The following is a 15,824-nucleotide window of genomic DNA, read 5'->3' as shown; positions in this document are numbered from 1 at the left end:
GATTCATTTATTCATTCATTTATTTATTCATTAAGTCATTCCTTAATTTTATTCTTTTTACTATTTTTTTCTATTCACTTAGTACCTGCTTAAGTAATCGTTTCCCATCAGTCTGACTCTGAATGCCCATTCAGAAATCAATTCTATTCATTACTCTGTTTTGTTTGTATTTGTTTATCTAACTTTTTATATTTTTATCTATTAATGTATCCCTTTATCTATTATGTATATCTCCACTATTATTCTTGTATATCTCATTGACGTAATAAAGTATGTCCCTTACATAACCTCCAATACAATGATCTTACCCGGAAATGAAAATCATAATGTATGCTGCTAGTACATGCAACATCTCTACACAACCATTATAAGACCAACGCCTTTCTACAAGATCTTTTTATCCATGTGTCCATCAATCATTTGGACAACCCGCACCGAAAAAAGAAATAAAATAAAAAGAAAAGATGCTGTGTTTTCGAGGAGTCGCGCAAGTGTCAAATTTGACCATCCGATCTATCTTCGGGTGACAGTCGAGTTGTGGGTAACCGGGATGTTTTCACTTATCCGGTCCAGTTTGATCCGACGTAAGACGTTTAGATGATAAAGATAATGCTAACTTTATGTGTGTGGGTGGGGGGGGGGGGGGGGCTCGACTGCGGCATTCATTTCAACTTTGCATCCTTTCTACGGGTGGCAGTGATGGTAGTTGTTCTTTTTACTTTTCATCAATCGTGTCGTCTGGATCGTGATTTCGGCCTTGCGATCGTCTTTGCTCTGACTGATTAGTCCTCACCGCCATATATCCGCGATAAGTTCGTGGCGCCAATTGCCATCTAGTCCATCTGGATTGATTGCGAATTGAAAAACCACACGCCGTCTGCAATCGACTAAAAGTTTTTTGTTTGCAAAAAAGGTAAAGGTGGGTCAGCTTGGGGAACCATGGGTGAGTTCCTAAGCAAGCTCCGAGAGGATATTGAAGGGGAGCAGAAGACCCCCTTCACGATTCGCGTCAAGACCGGCGACTGCCGGGGAGCAGGCACGGACGCCAATATCTTCATCGCGCTGCATGGGGCCCAGGAGACGCGGACGAAGAACGTGCAGCTCTCCGGGGCGTTCTGGCAGGACAATTTTGAGCGGGGCCAGTTCAACACGTTCAACCCCAAGGAACTCGTGGACAGCGGACCCGTCATGAAGCTGGAAGTGTGGCGTGACAATTCGTCCCTCTTCAACTCCTGGTACGCTCGGTCCAGTTATGTTTGATTATTTCATACAATATACCTATTCAGTTGGTTAGTATAATATGTTTTAATCCTCCACCGGAGGCATCCCTGCACACACACCATGTATTTTATGAAGATACATTACTTCTATCAGAAAAAATATTTCACTAACTCAAACGCATACGCACACAAAAATGAGCAAAAAGTACGAATTAATGTCGACAGATTTGTAATGTTACTTGTGTAACAAGAACATATTCTTATGCAATCTTGGAGATGGTGAACGAGGAGTCGGAGATATACCTAACATAGCGGTGAAATAAAGGAACAAAGCGTTCGAGTTTTCCGTACGCTTAACTTTGCTGGATAAAATAAAAATAACTTAAAAATCAAAATACAACAAAAGATATTAGTCCCGAAAGTTTGATGGTTTTGAATGTCTGACTACAACATTACTACGATATGCTGTATTATACGCCATGTTTACACTATCGAATAAAAGGGGTAGTCAATATTTTAAATCCTCTTTATTTTATCGTGTGAATTTAACATAATGATAGTTGATTATTACAGATCGTTGGAGCTCAAGAGCTTTATCACAAATGTTTTGCAAGGTGAAAAGGCATGTAAATTGCCAGTCTACAAAACATAACATAGGGTATACGGTTTGTATGTGTCTGTAAGAGTGTCGGTTTTTTTGGTAGGCGAGCAAAATTAAACAACAAAACACACAAAGGGTACATCAATGATTGACAGTATTTTGTTTGTACATTACTGACAATTATTGTCAATCAGTTGCATAATTTGCCAATCATTTGCGAATCTTCCTTTGCGTTTGTATGATAGATGATTAACGTTTTAGTGTTAACTTGCATTCGATTTATTTGAGAAAAAAAAGAGTATCATTCTGTATCTCGAATCCTTCTTATCCCCTCATGACAGAAGAAAGAAAAAAAACCACACAAGCCCAAATGTACGCCATTCTAGATTTATGGTTTAATTTGTCCTCGTGATTCCACGATCAAAGAGAGTTGTTACAGGCCTGTAATGTGTGAAAACTGTGCCCAAGTATGAAGGTCTACTTCAATGCTTCATTCTTTTCTCGTGCTCGCAATCAGGTTCGTGGACCTCATCGAAGTCGAGCGTCACTCGACCAACACGACATACGTGTTTCCGGTCAATCGATGGGTGAAGGAGTGGCCGCGACTGCAACTGGTCGAGTGGGATTGCCGACTTCCCCAGGACGACATGGATCGGCACGACCAACGCCTGGCCGAGCTGCGTAGCATGCAGGACAAGTACCAGTTTGACTGGCGTTACCGTGGTCTCATGCCGATGGTAAAAACTATACCATTATCTATAGGGACCATTTCAGTGCAACCAGTGGCGTATCTAGGGGGGGCAAGGGGGGCACGTGCCCCGGGCGCCACTCCTTGGGGGCGCAAAAAAAAAAAAAAAACGAAGAAGAAAAAAAAAGAAAAAAAGAAAAAGAAAAGAAAAAAGAAAAGAAGAAGAAGAAGAAACTCACCGGAAACGGGGGGGGGGGGGGGGGGGGGAGGAAGAATGGTGGGGGGGGGGGGCAGAAAACGAAATAAAAAAAAGATAAAAACAAAACATAACGATGACTCGGACAAAATGACAATGTTTATTGTGTTCACACAAGAATTCCATGTTATGTAAGCTGAAATACAACAATTTTCGGCTCGCTCGCTGCGCTCGCTCTCTAAATTTCGTATAGAAGAAGAAGTTAAGAACAAAATGTGATGATGACGCGGACAAAATGACAATGTCTATTGTGTTCACACATGTCATTTTATATTTAGCAAGCAAAATGTTTCACGGAGCAGCGGCTGCAATTTCTTTCGTTCTGAAGCGATCGCCAATTGGATCAAAAGAAGGCGCCAACGGTTTCGAACATACGGGGGGGGGCGCCAAAAAAAAATCAAACAAGATAAGAACAAAACGTACTGATGACGTGGAAATATACAAATTTCGGCTCACTCGCTCGTACTAATTTAGAGTATTTCTTCAAGTCCTCAGTTTGTTGGTAAAAATCGTTATCTATAAGGCCGTCACTATATCTTGATTGATTAGAATTGTAAGATTTGATAAGCAAAAAATGACAAGAGTTCCATGTTTTGTAAGCTGAAATACAAAAATTTTCGGCTCGCTCGCTGCGCTCGCTCGCCAAAATTTATCAAAACAAAAAGGAGATAAGAACAAAACGTGATGATGACGCGGAAATGTACAACTTTCGGCTCACTCGCTCGTACTAATTTAGAGTATTTTTTCAAGTCTTCAGTTTGTTGGTAAAAATCGTTATCTATAAGGCCGTCATTATATTTTGATTAGAATTGTAAGATTTGATAAGCAAAAAAATACAAGAGTTCCATGTTTTGTAAGCTGAAATACAAAAATTTTCGGCTCGCTCGCTGCGCTCGCTCGCCAAAATTTATCAAGAGCAAAACGTGATGATGACGCGGAAATAAAAATACAAATTTCGGCTCACTCGCGCGTCCATGGGGGGCATTTCATGAAGCAATTTGTCAGATATTTCGTCTGACAAACTGTTAAAAGCTACTGAAATCCTTGCCTCTGATTGGCTGAAAGCAAATTTTGTCCGACAAGTTGCTTCATGACAAAATGCTTCATGAAATTCCCCCCCCCCCCTTAGAATATTTTTTAAAGTACTCAGTTTGTTGATATAGATAAATCGTTATCTATAAGGCCGTCACTATCTTGATTAGAATTGTAAGATTTGATAAGCAAAAAATGACAAGAATGCCATGTTTTGTCAGCTGAAATACAAAAATTTTCGGCTCGCTCGCTGCGCTCGCTCGCCAAAATTTATCAAAATTCATTACATTTAAATCACCCTCAAAAGACCCTTTTAAGGGCTTGAAAAGCATATCATGTGGACTTTGCTTAGAGTCCCTACCGGGATGGGGTTGGGGTTGAACACTAGTCTTTTTCAGAAATTAGGGGCGCAATTTTCGCGCTTGCCCCGGGCGCCGTTTTCCCTAGATACGCCGCTGAGTGCAACGAGTTCTACTTTGCAAAACTATAAACGTAGAAATAATGCTCTAATCATGCATGTTCTTTCAAAATTATTCACTGTTTTTGTCTGTCCGACAGTTTGTTTGTTTGTCTGTCTGTCTGTTTGTCTTTCTCTGTTTTTCTCATTATCGCCCTTCCTCCCACATAATATAATCGCTATCAAAAAGGCGTAGCATAAAACACTAATGGTTAGCCCACAAGTGCATCCCCAACTTGGAAACAAGCACACTCTACACTGAGCAAACGAACTCATTTTAAAATCACAGCTTCGAAATTATTTGTTGCTGTTGTCGATACAATGTATTTTGCGGGCGAGAGTTTTTTTTTTTTTTCAGCACAATATCATTCTCTTTGATCGTCATCCCGTACCAGCTTTTGCAATAATAGAGGATCCTACATGATTGTGTCACTCAAGTAGCATCACGTGACTTGGATTATCCAATCGGTGTCTTGCTGTCATTTCAGATTCGAGACGTTCCGGACGAAGAACTTCAATCAAATGGAAATCAGGTGAAGACTTTCATTATGTACTCTCTTGTCTCTTACTTTGGTGACACGACATTTACTCCTGCAGCAATTGCTCCTCTCTTTTTTTTCTCCAAGGATCTAGAATTACGGTTAGGGTTGTGATAGGGTTTTAGGGGGTGCTGTGCGTTATTCCGTAGGTTCGCTATTCCGAAGGTTCGTTATTCCGAAGGGTCGTTAATCCGAAACACACAAATTCCCTATACCTAGATGTTCGTTAATCCGAAAATGAAAAAGGGTTCGTTTAATAAATCCGAACATTTGTGGCGTTGTTCCGAAGGTTCGTTATTCCGAAGATTCGTTAATCTGAAAGTGAAATTCGGAACAATGAACCTTCGGAGTAACGAATCTTCGGAATAACGAAAGTTTCGGAATAACGAGCTGTAACCGGTTTTAGGTTTAGTTTCATATGAGGATTAGGGATAGGATATATTTGTGAATATAATTTATGTTTGACTTAGCGTGCAGATATCTCATGATAGCAATAACAGTGTCGCAGGAGCAAATGTCATGGAACCTTTATTTTGCCAGCTACAGGGACTTTGGACAGTCTATACAACGCTATGGGTTTCCTGTGCTATTCGGGACCAAAAGTATACAAAGGGTTAACCTCTAGGGTAAATACGAAGATCCTCACAGAGTGGACTTGCAAAGTTACAAAACTTTAGAAATTTTAAGTTTTCTTCATCTCTATACAGTACAATATCAAACAAAATAAAGCAGTTAACGGCTGGAATATAAACTACCTGTAGTAAACGTCGACAGCGACTTAAGGTAATTTGAACACTCATGTGTAAAATGACGATACGCATTGAATTCAGAACGACAAGAAAACACTATGCGATATTCAACATCATAGAACATTCTTTTCATGACTACGCAAAAGAAACTACATGTGTATCCTTATGCTGTGTTCCCATTTTTACGATTGGCCCCATGATTGAAATCGTGGAGTACTCGTGGTGATATCAGATCAAAACAGATCTTGGGGTCAGTCGTGGCAATCGCGTTAATATGTATGTATCACTTTAGAAATTTTACAGCAATGGGATTCGACAACTCCTTTCTTCCCTTCTCCGCTCTGTCCTATGTTGATCCTCTTTCGCCCAAGTCTGTCACCCGAACTGAACTGGTTAGTTTTGTTTTTAAGGACAAGTTCACCTTCATAGACATGTGGGTTGAGTGAATGCAGCAATATTAGTAGAACACATCGGTGAGAGTTTGAGGAAAATTGGACAATCCGTTCGAAAGTTATGAATTTTTGAAGTTTCTGCTCACTCAAGGCTGGATGAGAAGACTACTGTAGCTCGTGATGTCACATGTGTATAACGATATAAAGAAAGAATAAAGAAAATTCAACATATTTTCACTTTTCTCGCATAACAAAAGAACACTTGACTTCTCTCTTTCAGAAGGCAGGGGGTATAATATTACCCTTAACATATTTTATGTCAGTAACAAGTCGAAGAAATGTGCACTTTATTCAAAAAGTGAAGTTTTGTGAAATTCTCTTTTAATTTTCTTTGTATCGTTGTACGCATATGGCATCATTCACTGTAGTAGTCTTCTCATCCAGCAGTGACTGCGCAGATACTTAAAAAAGTCATAACTTTTGAACGGATTGTCCGATTTCCCCAAAACTTTCACTGATATGTATTGCTACATTCACTCAATCCACATGTCTATGAAGATGGACTTGTCCTTTAATGTCCATGGTCTGGCTTTCTTTCAGCTGGACGTGACAAAGAGGAGCTTGTATCTCAGCTTTCAAGGGCTGATAACCCGAATGAGATCGATATTCTGGAATTCACTCGATGATCTGGGAGACATTTACGGCAAGACTCTCCCGCCCCCAGCCGTGAGTCCAGTTTTATCTTTATTTAATTCGTCATCTCAACGTGTCTATAAAAAAGTTCAATTTCTTAATTAGCCTGGTTTGCAATAGTACTCTAAAGTATGTACATCTTACAATCTTGGGTGAATGATATTGAAAGCAACCGGGATGAGAGCTCAGTAACGTATTCTAGTCATTTTGAAAACGGAGAAGATTAACCTCGTCGATGCATAAAATGTGCATTAGAATGAAAATATATCATTTGAGTGGCAGAACACAGAACCTCATACCTTTCAGAAACATATAGTAAGAATTCGAGTGTATGCAGTTCGTCGGTCACCATCATTTTCTGCTGAGACTCTCGAATCTATGCTAAGATTAATAAACCTCAACACTTAAGTATTCGTGTTTTTCTACATTTGCAATGATGACTAATTCATACAACTGTTCAAAAAGAATATTGGTTGTAACTTAAAAAAGTGAAAGAACCTGTAAATAAAAATGTGAATCATATCAAACAAACAAAAAAAAACGCTCAAGGTGGATCGAATACTTAGGCTCACATAGACATCTGAAGGAAACAGCGGCAGCGATCATGGTTTGTTTCATTTTTATGTATTTCATTGCTCTCTTTATAGTGCCTGGAGTACTGGGAGATGGCCACGTCATTTGGTATACAGAGACTCGCTGGCTGTAACCCAACGATGATAAGGCTCTGCAAGAAGATCCCGGATAAGTACGATTCATAACCCGCCTGTGTATCCGGATGTGACATCATTTTCATCACCAGTGATATAATCACCACCAACAACAAAAACAACACCGTCATCGTCAACATCATCAGCAGCGGCATCACCAACAACAGCAACATTATCATCGTTATCGTTATCACCAACTACATCATCGTTATCATCATCAAAATGATCACTGTCACCACACCACCACCACCACCACCATCATCATCATCATCATCATCATCATTTCATCATCACCAACAACATCATTCATTTTCATCATGTCCATCACCATTACAATCATTACCATTATAACCAACAACATCGTCATCACTATCACCACTACAATCATTATCATATACCAACAACATCGTCATCGCCAGCAGCATCACCAATATCATCATTATTGTCATCTTCTGCCCCACTACCAACATCGACATTATCATCATTAACATCATTATCATGAACGTCACCCTCATCATCAACCACAACAACAAAAGTAATAGCTGGCTTGTTGCATAGGATGCATGTTGGAAATGGAGGTTCTGATTTATCGAGTTAATTTCTTGCTAAATTGCTAAAACAAAATACGATTCGCTTAAAAGCAACACATACGAACGACAATGACACAATCACGCAGTACAACTTTCAAACTTGTGTCTGGAGCTTCTGCGTAATTGATTGTCTATAGTTCAAGAAATCAAGTCTAATCTACCCGAGTTGACAGGTCCTCGTTGAATGAAAGCGTTATCAATCATTTGCACTAAGTGTCATTAGTCTATCTACTATTTCATATCTATCTGTAAATACGTTTATTTCGTTTAATGATATTCTACTGAATGGTATTTTTTTACTTTTGGTCTTCATTTTTGTTTTTAATCACCGCGAATTCTCCTTCAATCGGTATTTTTTTTCATGATGGTGCTTGATCTCCGCACGACCTGGATTTGTTCATTTATTTGTATATCATGATGAGTGGTGTTGATACGCTCTCTGCTATTCACATAGGGCTATCCACAAGGTGTGTACGTTAAGTTTCAGTTCGTCGGGTTTACACCCCTGGCATATTGGTGATGGGAATTCATTTCGTCACCCAATAAATCTATCGAGAGTAATGATATCTCCCAGGAAGGGATTCAATAGATTATAAAACCCACAAGTTTCTTATATATGTAAATGCAGGTTGTATGTGATTCATTTTGATGTTGTTCTCTAAATTGTCCTTTCATCAATATAGGCTCCCTGTCACTGACGCCATGCTACAACCCCTCCTAGAGGGCATGACGAAAGCTAAAGCTATCCACAAGAAACGCCTGTTTATCATAGACTACGCGATCATGAAAGACTTGCCCACACGGGAGGGCGCCGTGGTACGGTTCGTGGCGGTTCTAGGGGAGACTATAACCGGTTACTTCAACCAGGGAGGTGGAAAGAGCGACTTTCACCTCCCTGCTTCAACTTATGCTGATAATCTTAATTATAGAGATAACACAAATACTAGTACTACTACTGCTGATGACAATGATGACGGTGACGATGATGATAATGGAAATTGTAATGGTAGTAATGACAATCATAATGAAAATAATTACTGTTTGATAATGACAATAACAACTTAATTGTAGATTTACATTATCACTGTTATCATTACGCATCAGTATCTCGGTTACCATCTGTACACTCAACTAAATACAACTAATTTACACTTTCCAATGATGATAACTTTTTGCAATAAAACTGGGCTGCCCACTTAATCCATATGTGGGAAAACTGAGAGGAGTTCTGCTTTTTGCGATAATCATTTTCTAACGAACTCTTCAGAAAGACTATCATAGGGCCTACTGAAAGAGATGCTGTTAATTTCTATCCTTTGCGTTTATGTTCAAATTTGCAAAGTTTGCCCTTATCAAATATGTCAGCAATGGTCAAGTTCCATCCTTCTTCTTCTTCTTCTTCTTCTTCTTCTTCTTCTTTTCTTTTTTTTTCTTCTTCTTCTTCTTTGGTTTTAAAAGAATAGATCTTAATGTTTGTCACATCTTCATGACGACACCGCGTTTGTAATGCTGCGATCATTTTGTTTCCTTTTCTAGTTGCCTGCTCCCATTGCACTGTTTTTCCTCACCAAGGACAAGGAACTGCTTCCGGTGGCTATTCAATTGTTCCAAGAGCGCAGCGAAGATAACCCAGTAAGTTTATCCCAGAGAGAGAGAGAGAGAGAGAGAGAGAGAGAGATGGGATGGGGTGAGTAAGGAGGTAGAGCAGATCGATCAAATTAATCTCTGACCCAACCGCTGTCTACTGCCAGTTGACTGCGAATAGGAGATTTGAAACTTTTCGGCAAATTCGGGACTCGCTTCATATTAGACCTTGCTTCCAAGACGCACTTGACATACCTCTATCGTTGCCACTTGTAATTCTACAGTATAACATCTCAATGGTACTAACCCTTTATGTGCTTGGAGTGCACCAATTGCCACAGAAATTCCCCTTTTCATTGTACACACTGTCCAAAGTCGATTGCACGGGAAGGGTTAAAGCAGTGGTCCTGAGAGAGGTAGATTCCGAATTAGCTTCTCCCCTTGAGATAAGAGCATCTGGTCATAGTCTTATCTAGAGTGCATGATAATGTCTTGAACAGTCTATATAGCACTTACTGTGAACTTATCCCATGTGATGCCGACAGTTTGTCCGAGTAAGATTGTATGATTACACCAAGTGTCTTTTCACTCTCTCTAACCTGTTTGCCGCAGATATTCCTCCCGACGGATCCCAAGTACACCTGGATGTTGGCCAAGATGTGGTTCAACCTGGCCGACGCATCCTATCATCAGTCCGTGCTGAACATTGGAATGTGCCACTTTCTGATGGAGACGGTTGCCGTGGCAACGCATCGTTGTCTCTCACCTTCTCATCCCTTGTATCGTCTGCTGGCTCCGCATTTCAGATTTCTCCTGGGCATCAATCAGTAATATCATTGTCAGATTTTCCTAATCCACTCATAGATTCTCATAGCTTAGTCATCATATTCAAATAGTTCAATTATTTATAGATATCATAATGTGTAAAAAGCGTAGATCACCTATCTCTATAGGAAGTACGTATCTGGATATCTCATATTGGCCACTCGCTTTGAAGCCATTGTGCCTCCATCTTACATGGCACATCGCCCATGCACTTGTGTACGGAGCTCGGACATTAGTGATCTCGCATACAGCCTCTGCTGGAAAATGCGTGCAAGTCTCTGCAACGTGTACGTAGTAACATGGCGGCAGGGTGGCTTCATTTATTATTATTATTATTTTTTTTTTTTACAGCGTGAATGGGTCAATGAGTTTTCCAGATACTTCCTATAGAGAAAAATGACGAGGATATACCGACCTTGAATCTTTCTATCAGTCGTGCCTATGAACCAATGCTGGCGGAGGATGGCTGGATACAAGAAACACTGACCGTCGGCACCGAGGGAACCATAGAGCTTATCCGCCGTGCCTGGAAGACCTGGGACATCTCCAGACAAGGTCACCTTCTCCACGACATGGAGGACAGGGACGTGGATGACCCGGACGTACTTCCGAACTACCACTACCGGGACGACGGGATGCTGATCTACGAGGCCATCGAGAAGTGTGTGCGAACTGTGGTGAACGGCCACTATGGTACGTCAGCGAAAATGCCCTTATACCTTCAGCAAAAAATGATGGCCAGTGTACTGGTAAATTGAAAGGCTAGTTTTCGTTTCTTTTGTACAATTCACACGAGAAAACGCAGATTTTTTTATTTTTTTATTCGTTGAGATTAATGCTAACGCACACACAAGCAGAAGGTAGACTAGCCTACTAATCACAGCATATCACATTTCATGTCGTGAAAGGGCCCGTACATACCTTTGGGGGATGGGCTATAACCTCACTCTAATTAAAGTCAAGATTCAAAGTTTTGAATTGTTCAATCATTCTTGTTTGTAATCCATCAATGCTTGTGAATTAAAAATAGAGAACAGCGGAATGCATTTCAAATTTTAAGAAGATGTAAGAAATGTATGCGAGATGGAACATTTTTCTCTCACAGTGTATACAAGGCGCTATTATATACATCCAAGAGCAGCTATGTATCAAAGATTTCAAAAATTACCTGGGTGGTGTTTCTTTTTTTTAAGGAGACACAAAGATCTTCTGCAACAAAATTCAATGCCAAAATTACAGACGAACACTCTTGAAAAGGTTTAAATGAGTTTGGAGTGTCAATATTCCTGAATTGTGACTGATTTAGGTGGAAAAAGCACAAAATGCCCCAACATATGGACTAGCGATGCACCACTCTGTTCGTTTCGTGCGAATAGAGCCAATTTTCCAATTTAGAAGGTTCTTTATTGTTTGTCTTGTTTTGTTGTGGTCACTCGTATCTCCATAGGGAACGCAAGGATCATCAAAGATGACCCGGAGGTACTTGAATGGGGTCGAACGCTCGCTAGGGAGCCAACGGCCGCAGATCAACTCTACACGTGTGGAATCAAAGTAAAGTTCGTGGTTTGTGTGTGTGTGTGTGTGGGGGGGGGGGGGGGGGTTCCCCCAGAACTGATTGTTAAAAGAAATGTATGTAACGTGTGTTTAGGGTCTCGTGTGTGTAATATGAAATTCGCCACAGCTTTCACACAAGTGTGAGTATCAAACACTTTTAGATTAACATCCTATTTCTCACAGGCGGACATCAATATCTCGAGATCGCGCCATCGCATGTCTTGGTCCACTCAGTGCAATTTGTTTTACGTAGTGTCAAGAAATGAATAAGTGAATACACTAAATAAGTAAGTGAGTAAGTAAGTAAGTAAATAAATAAATAAATAAATGAACAAATAAATGAATAAATAGATAAATAGATAGATAAATAGATGAATAAACAAATAAGTAAATAAATAAATAAATACATAAATAGATAACTAACTACCTAAATGAATAACAAACAAAGCAAACCTGAAAAGAGTCCTCTTTTCAGACTACCATCAGCAACTTCCCGTTTAAATTGCTACCACAGGGCATCCCTGGAAACGGCCTGTTCAAGAATGGTCAGCAGCTGACCGAGCTCTTGACCAGTATCATCTACACATGCTCGGCCGGACACGCGGCGGTCGCCTTCACACAGTACGAGAACTATGGCCTCCTCCCCTTCTACCCCGGCTATCTCCGCTCCAGCCCTCCGAAGGACAAGGTGCACATTCAGGGTCAACTCATTTAGATTCGATCATTAAAAAAAATAAGATAAAAGAAAATAACACATCCTCAAATGTAGAAAAACCCTAGAGTGTTATGAATGTAGTGAACTATCTTTCCTATAGAGTGATGACATAGCTTTTTAGGACATTCCGACACATGCTTTTACTTAAGACATTCATTTTATTGTGATTGTGTCTTGTAAAGTCACAAATTTTCCTAAAGAATAGGTCTTTGCCCTTTTGCTACTGTATTGATGTTTTCTGTTAGTGTATAATTTATTATGTCTGCATGCGATATTTTTAAACCCACGTAGAATTTACAAAATCGAGTGTACATACAAGTCTATAGACAGAATGGGTACGAGCGGTACAGAATTATTCTAGGTTGCTTTTTGATTTCGATAGAATGGAAAAAATGCTGATCTTCAATTGGTGTGATGTGTTCTAAATAGCATTTGCCATGCACGATTTGGTAAATACATACTGCGTTGTACCATTAACGATGGATACAGCAAGTGAGCACGCGTTATACGAATTCTTTCATATCTGACTATGGCTGCGTTTATCAACTTTCCCCTGTTTAAACGGCTTTCCAAAGCCCTTTCCAAAGCCCTTTCCAAAGCCCTTTCCAAAGCCCTTTCCAAAGCCCTTTCCAAAGCCTTTTCCAAAGCCCTTTCCAAAGCCCTTTCCATAGCCCTTTCCAGAGCCCTTTCCAAAGCCCTGTACTATTAATGTGCCGCTTGTTTTCTAAGGCTGCGTTTATCAACTTTCCCCTGTTTAAACGGCTTTCAAAAGCCATTTCCAAATCCCTTTAGAAACGGCTTCCAAAATAGTTGCGTTTATCAAGTCTCTTCGCGAACACGATAACTGGCCTGTCACTGCTCAGCTGCATTGTGCAGTTCGACCCGAGGAGAAGAGGTCACATAAGGCGTGCATTGTTCGTTCAAGGAGGTTTTATACACACTGGAGTTTCAACTGGCTATTATTATTCAAACAGTTGTCAGATTTCTATTGATGTACAAAAGAATCCCACAGGTGCACTCGTGCCTTGGAAGATCGATGTTCCAAGCCGCCGTCTTGCTGAGCAATCTGAAGATTCATTTTGAACGTTATCATAATGTTGGCCATATTTTGCTTATTCATTTATTAAATGAAATGAAATTTTGATTAATGATAAAGCATGTAAAACAAGAAGTCATTTCCGTTCAGAAATTTGCGCAAAAGAGTAAAACAGAGCTGTATCATAGATTATGTTGAAACTGTACCATCCTAAAAACTGGTTTTATCATTTTTCCGCTTAATTTCCACAAGTGAAAATAATGTGGACTAATCTTATTGATAGATATATCAGATTAGTGCCCGGGTATGCCCAGTTGAGTAATTTTCATCTTTATTTCAGCATTTTTTGCTCGATTTCTATTCGCGCGTCCTCGTGTCTGTACCACCTACATTTTATGAGAAGGGATAGCGAAAAGTAATTACCATCACAAAGACATATCTTCCTTTGAAAGTGGCTGGTGATTATGCAATGAGACACGTGTCAATTGTCTTCGTATCTCCGCGGCAGACCCTGTTTGGCACATGCTTCAAATATTTTTGAGCGGCGGTTTCGAACATCTAGCAAAGGTAATAAGACGGTTGTGACTCCATTCTCTAGAACCTCCTTGGTTCGTTACTGCAGTGCAATACTACAAAGCCGTTTCAAAACAGCTTTGCGTTTATCAACTTCAAAAAGCTTTTACAAACAGGTTTCTGAAAACTTGTTTAGGAAACCTGTTTGGAAAGCCACAAATTTGCGGCTTTCGAAAACGCTTTCCGAAAGGGCTTTCAAAGCAGCTTTGCGTTTATCAACTCGTACAACTTCCTTGAAAGCTGCTTGGAAACCCTGTTTCTGCCGAGAAAAGGAGAGTTGATAAACGCACCCTTTCGAAAAGGCTTTCCGGAAGGGCTTTCAAAACAGCTTTGCGTTTATCAACTCGTAAAAATTCCTTGAAAGCTGTATGGAAAACCTGTTTCTGCCGAGAAAAAAGAGTTGATAAACGGACCCTTTCGAAAAGGCTTTCTGAAAGGGCTTTCAAAACAGCTTTGCGTTTATCAACTCGTAAAAATTCCTTGAAAGCTGTTTGGAAAACCTGTTTCTGCCGAGAAAAAGAGTTGATAAACGCACCCTATGATTATTTCTTCTCTGCTCCAGGCTGCTCGTACAGAAGCCGACGTGCTAGATACACTGCCGCCTAAGGACTGGACCATCCGGGCCATTGTGATGTCACGTCTCCTTAGCAACAAAGAGACCAAGTGCTTTGGAGATTATGAAGTCCAGTACATGTACGACCCAATCGGCAAACGGGCAATCCAAACGTTAGTAAAATTTCTTAAACATCATCTTAGTTACTGCAAGTGCTTGCAAGAGAGTGGTTAACAATCGAAGAAACTAGCCACGGTAAAAACAAAAACCAACATATACAAATACTTGACAGGACATGTAAGCTCTTCCATCATGTTTTGTTTGCGTGGTGAAAACATCATTCTAATTTCTTCCCCTCCCAGGCTCAAACAAGAGCTCAAGAACGCATGTGCAGAGATAGAGCGAAGGAACGCCAACCGGGACGTGCCATACCACGTGCTTCATCCCTGCAACATACCAAACTCCATCGCCATATAGACGTAACGTCACTTCCTGCCCCCCCCCCCCTTTTCTCTCTCTCTCTCTCTCTCTCTCTCTCTCTCATTTGTTCGTACACCGTCTCCGGGCAAAGTTAAATAACGAGATGATCAAAATTTAATTCGTTTGTTTGTGTTTTTCTGGAAGAGCTCACAGACTGAAGTGATTCAACTTTCTTCCCGCCCACCTTTTTTTTTCCCTGCTAGATGAGAAAAAAAATATAGGTAATAATGATTATGTGCTTCATTGTGGACTTTTGAAAATTATGCTTCGTAAGTTTATCAAATGCGCGCGTTTTATGTCGATAAGCTTCTGTTATACAATTTATTCATGATGGATTTATGGAAATTGCACTTTTTAAGTTTATCAAATGCACGCGTTTTATTTCCATAGGCTTTTGTTATACAATTCAACTTGTCCGTTTGTTCGCCTGTCAAATTTGTTCTCAACTGAGTTTTCGCTGACATGGGGTTATTATGTTGCTCGTACTACGAACGATTTTGAACGATTGAAACAGGCCCCTGTGTAAGAGTTTCTAAATAACATTGAAGTCCGTTATTGTCGGATTATCTCAGTTACGGTA

General features: G+C 40.1%; 1 protein-coding gene across 1 annotated transcript; it reads left to right on the top strand.

Annotated features, from left to right (window-relative positions):
* The first annotated feature begins 939 nt into the window (after positions 1–939).
* LOC139720207 (polyunsaturated fatty acid 5-lipoxygenase-like) lies at positions 940–15,241 on the top strand. Its single transcript, XM_071631568.1, has 13 exons — positions 940–1,235; positions 2,339–2,558; positions 4,743–4,787; positions 6,535–6,660; positions 7,275–7,372; positions 8,608–8,740; positions 9,461–9,556; positions 10,121–10,335; positions 10,767–11,026; positions 11,781–11,884; positions 12,402–12,575; positions 14,774–14,937; positions 15,127–15,241. Exons 1-13 carry the CDS (start codon positions 940–942, stop codon positions 15,239–15,241), a joined length of 2,046 nt encoding a protein of 681 aa, XP_071487669.1.
* The last annotated feature ends 583 nt before the right edge of the window (positions 15,242–15,824 follow it).

Source organism: Diadema antillarum, unplaced genomic scaffold (assembly GCF_040938485.1).
Source record: "Diadema antillarum isolate AM-2024a unplaced genomic scaffold, OU_Dant_1.0 scf00000123, whole genome shotgun sequence".
NCBI classification, from domain to species: Eukaryota; Metazoa; Echinodermata; class Echinoidea; order Diadematoida; family Diadematidae; genus Diadema; species Diadema antillarum.
Note: the sequence above shows the minus strand (reverse complement) of the source record. Positions and strands in the feature narration are given on the sequence as shown.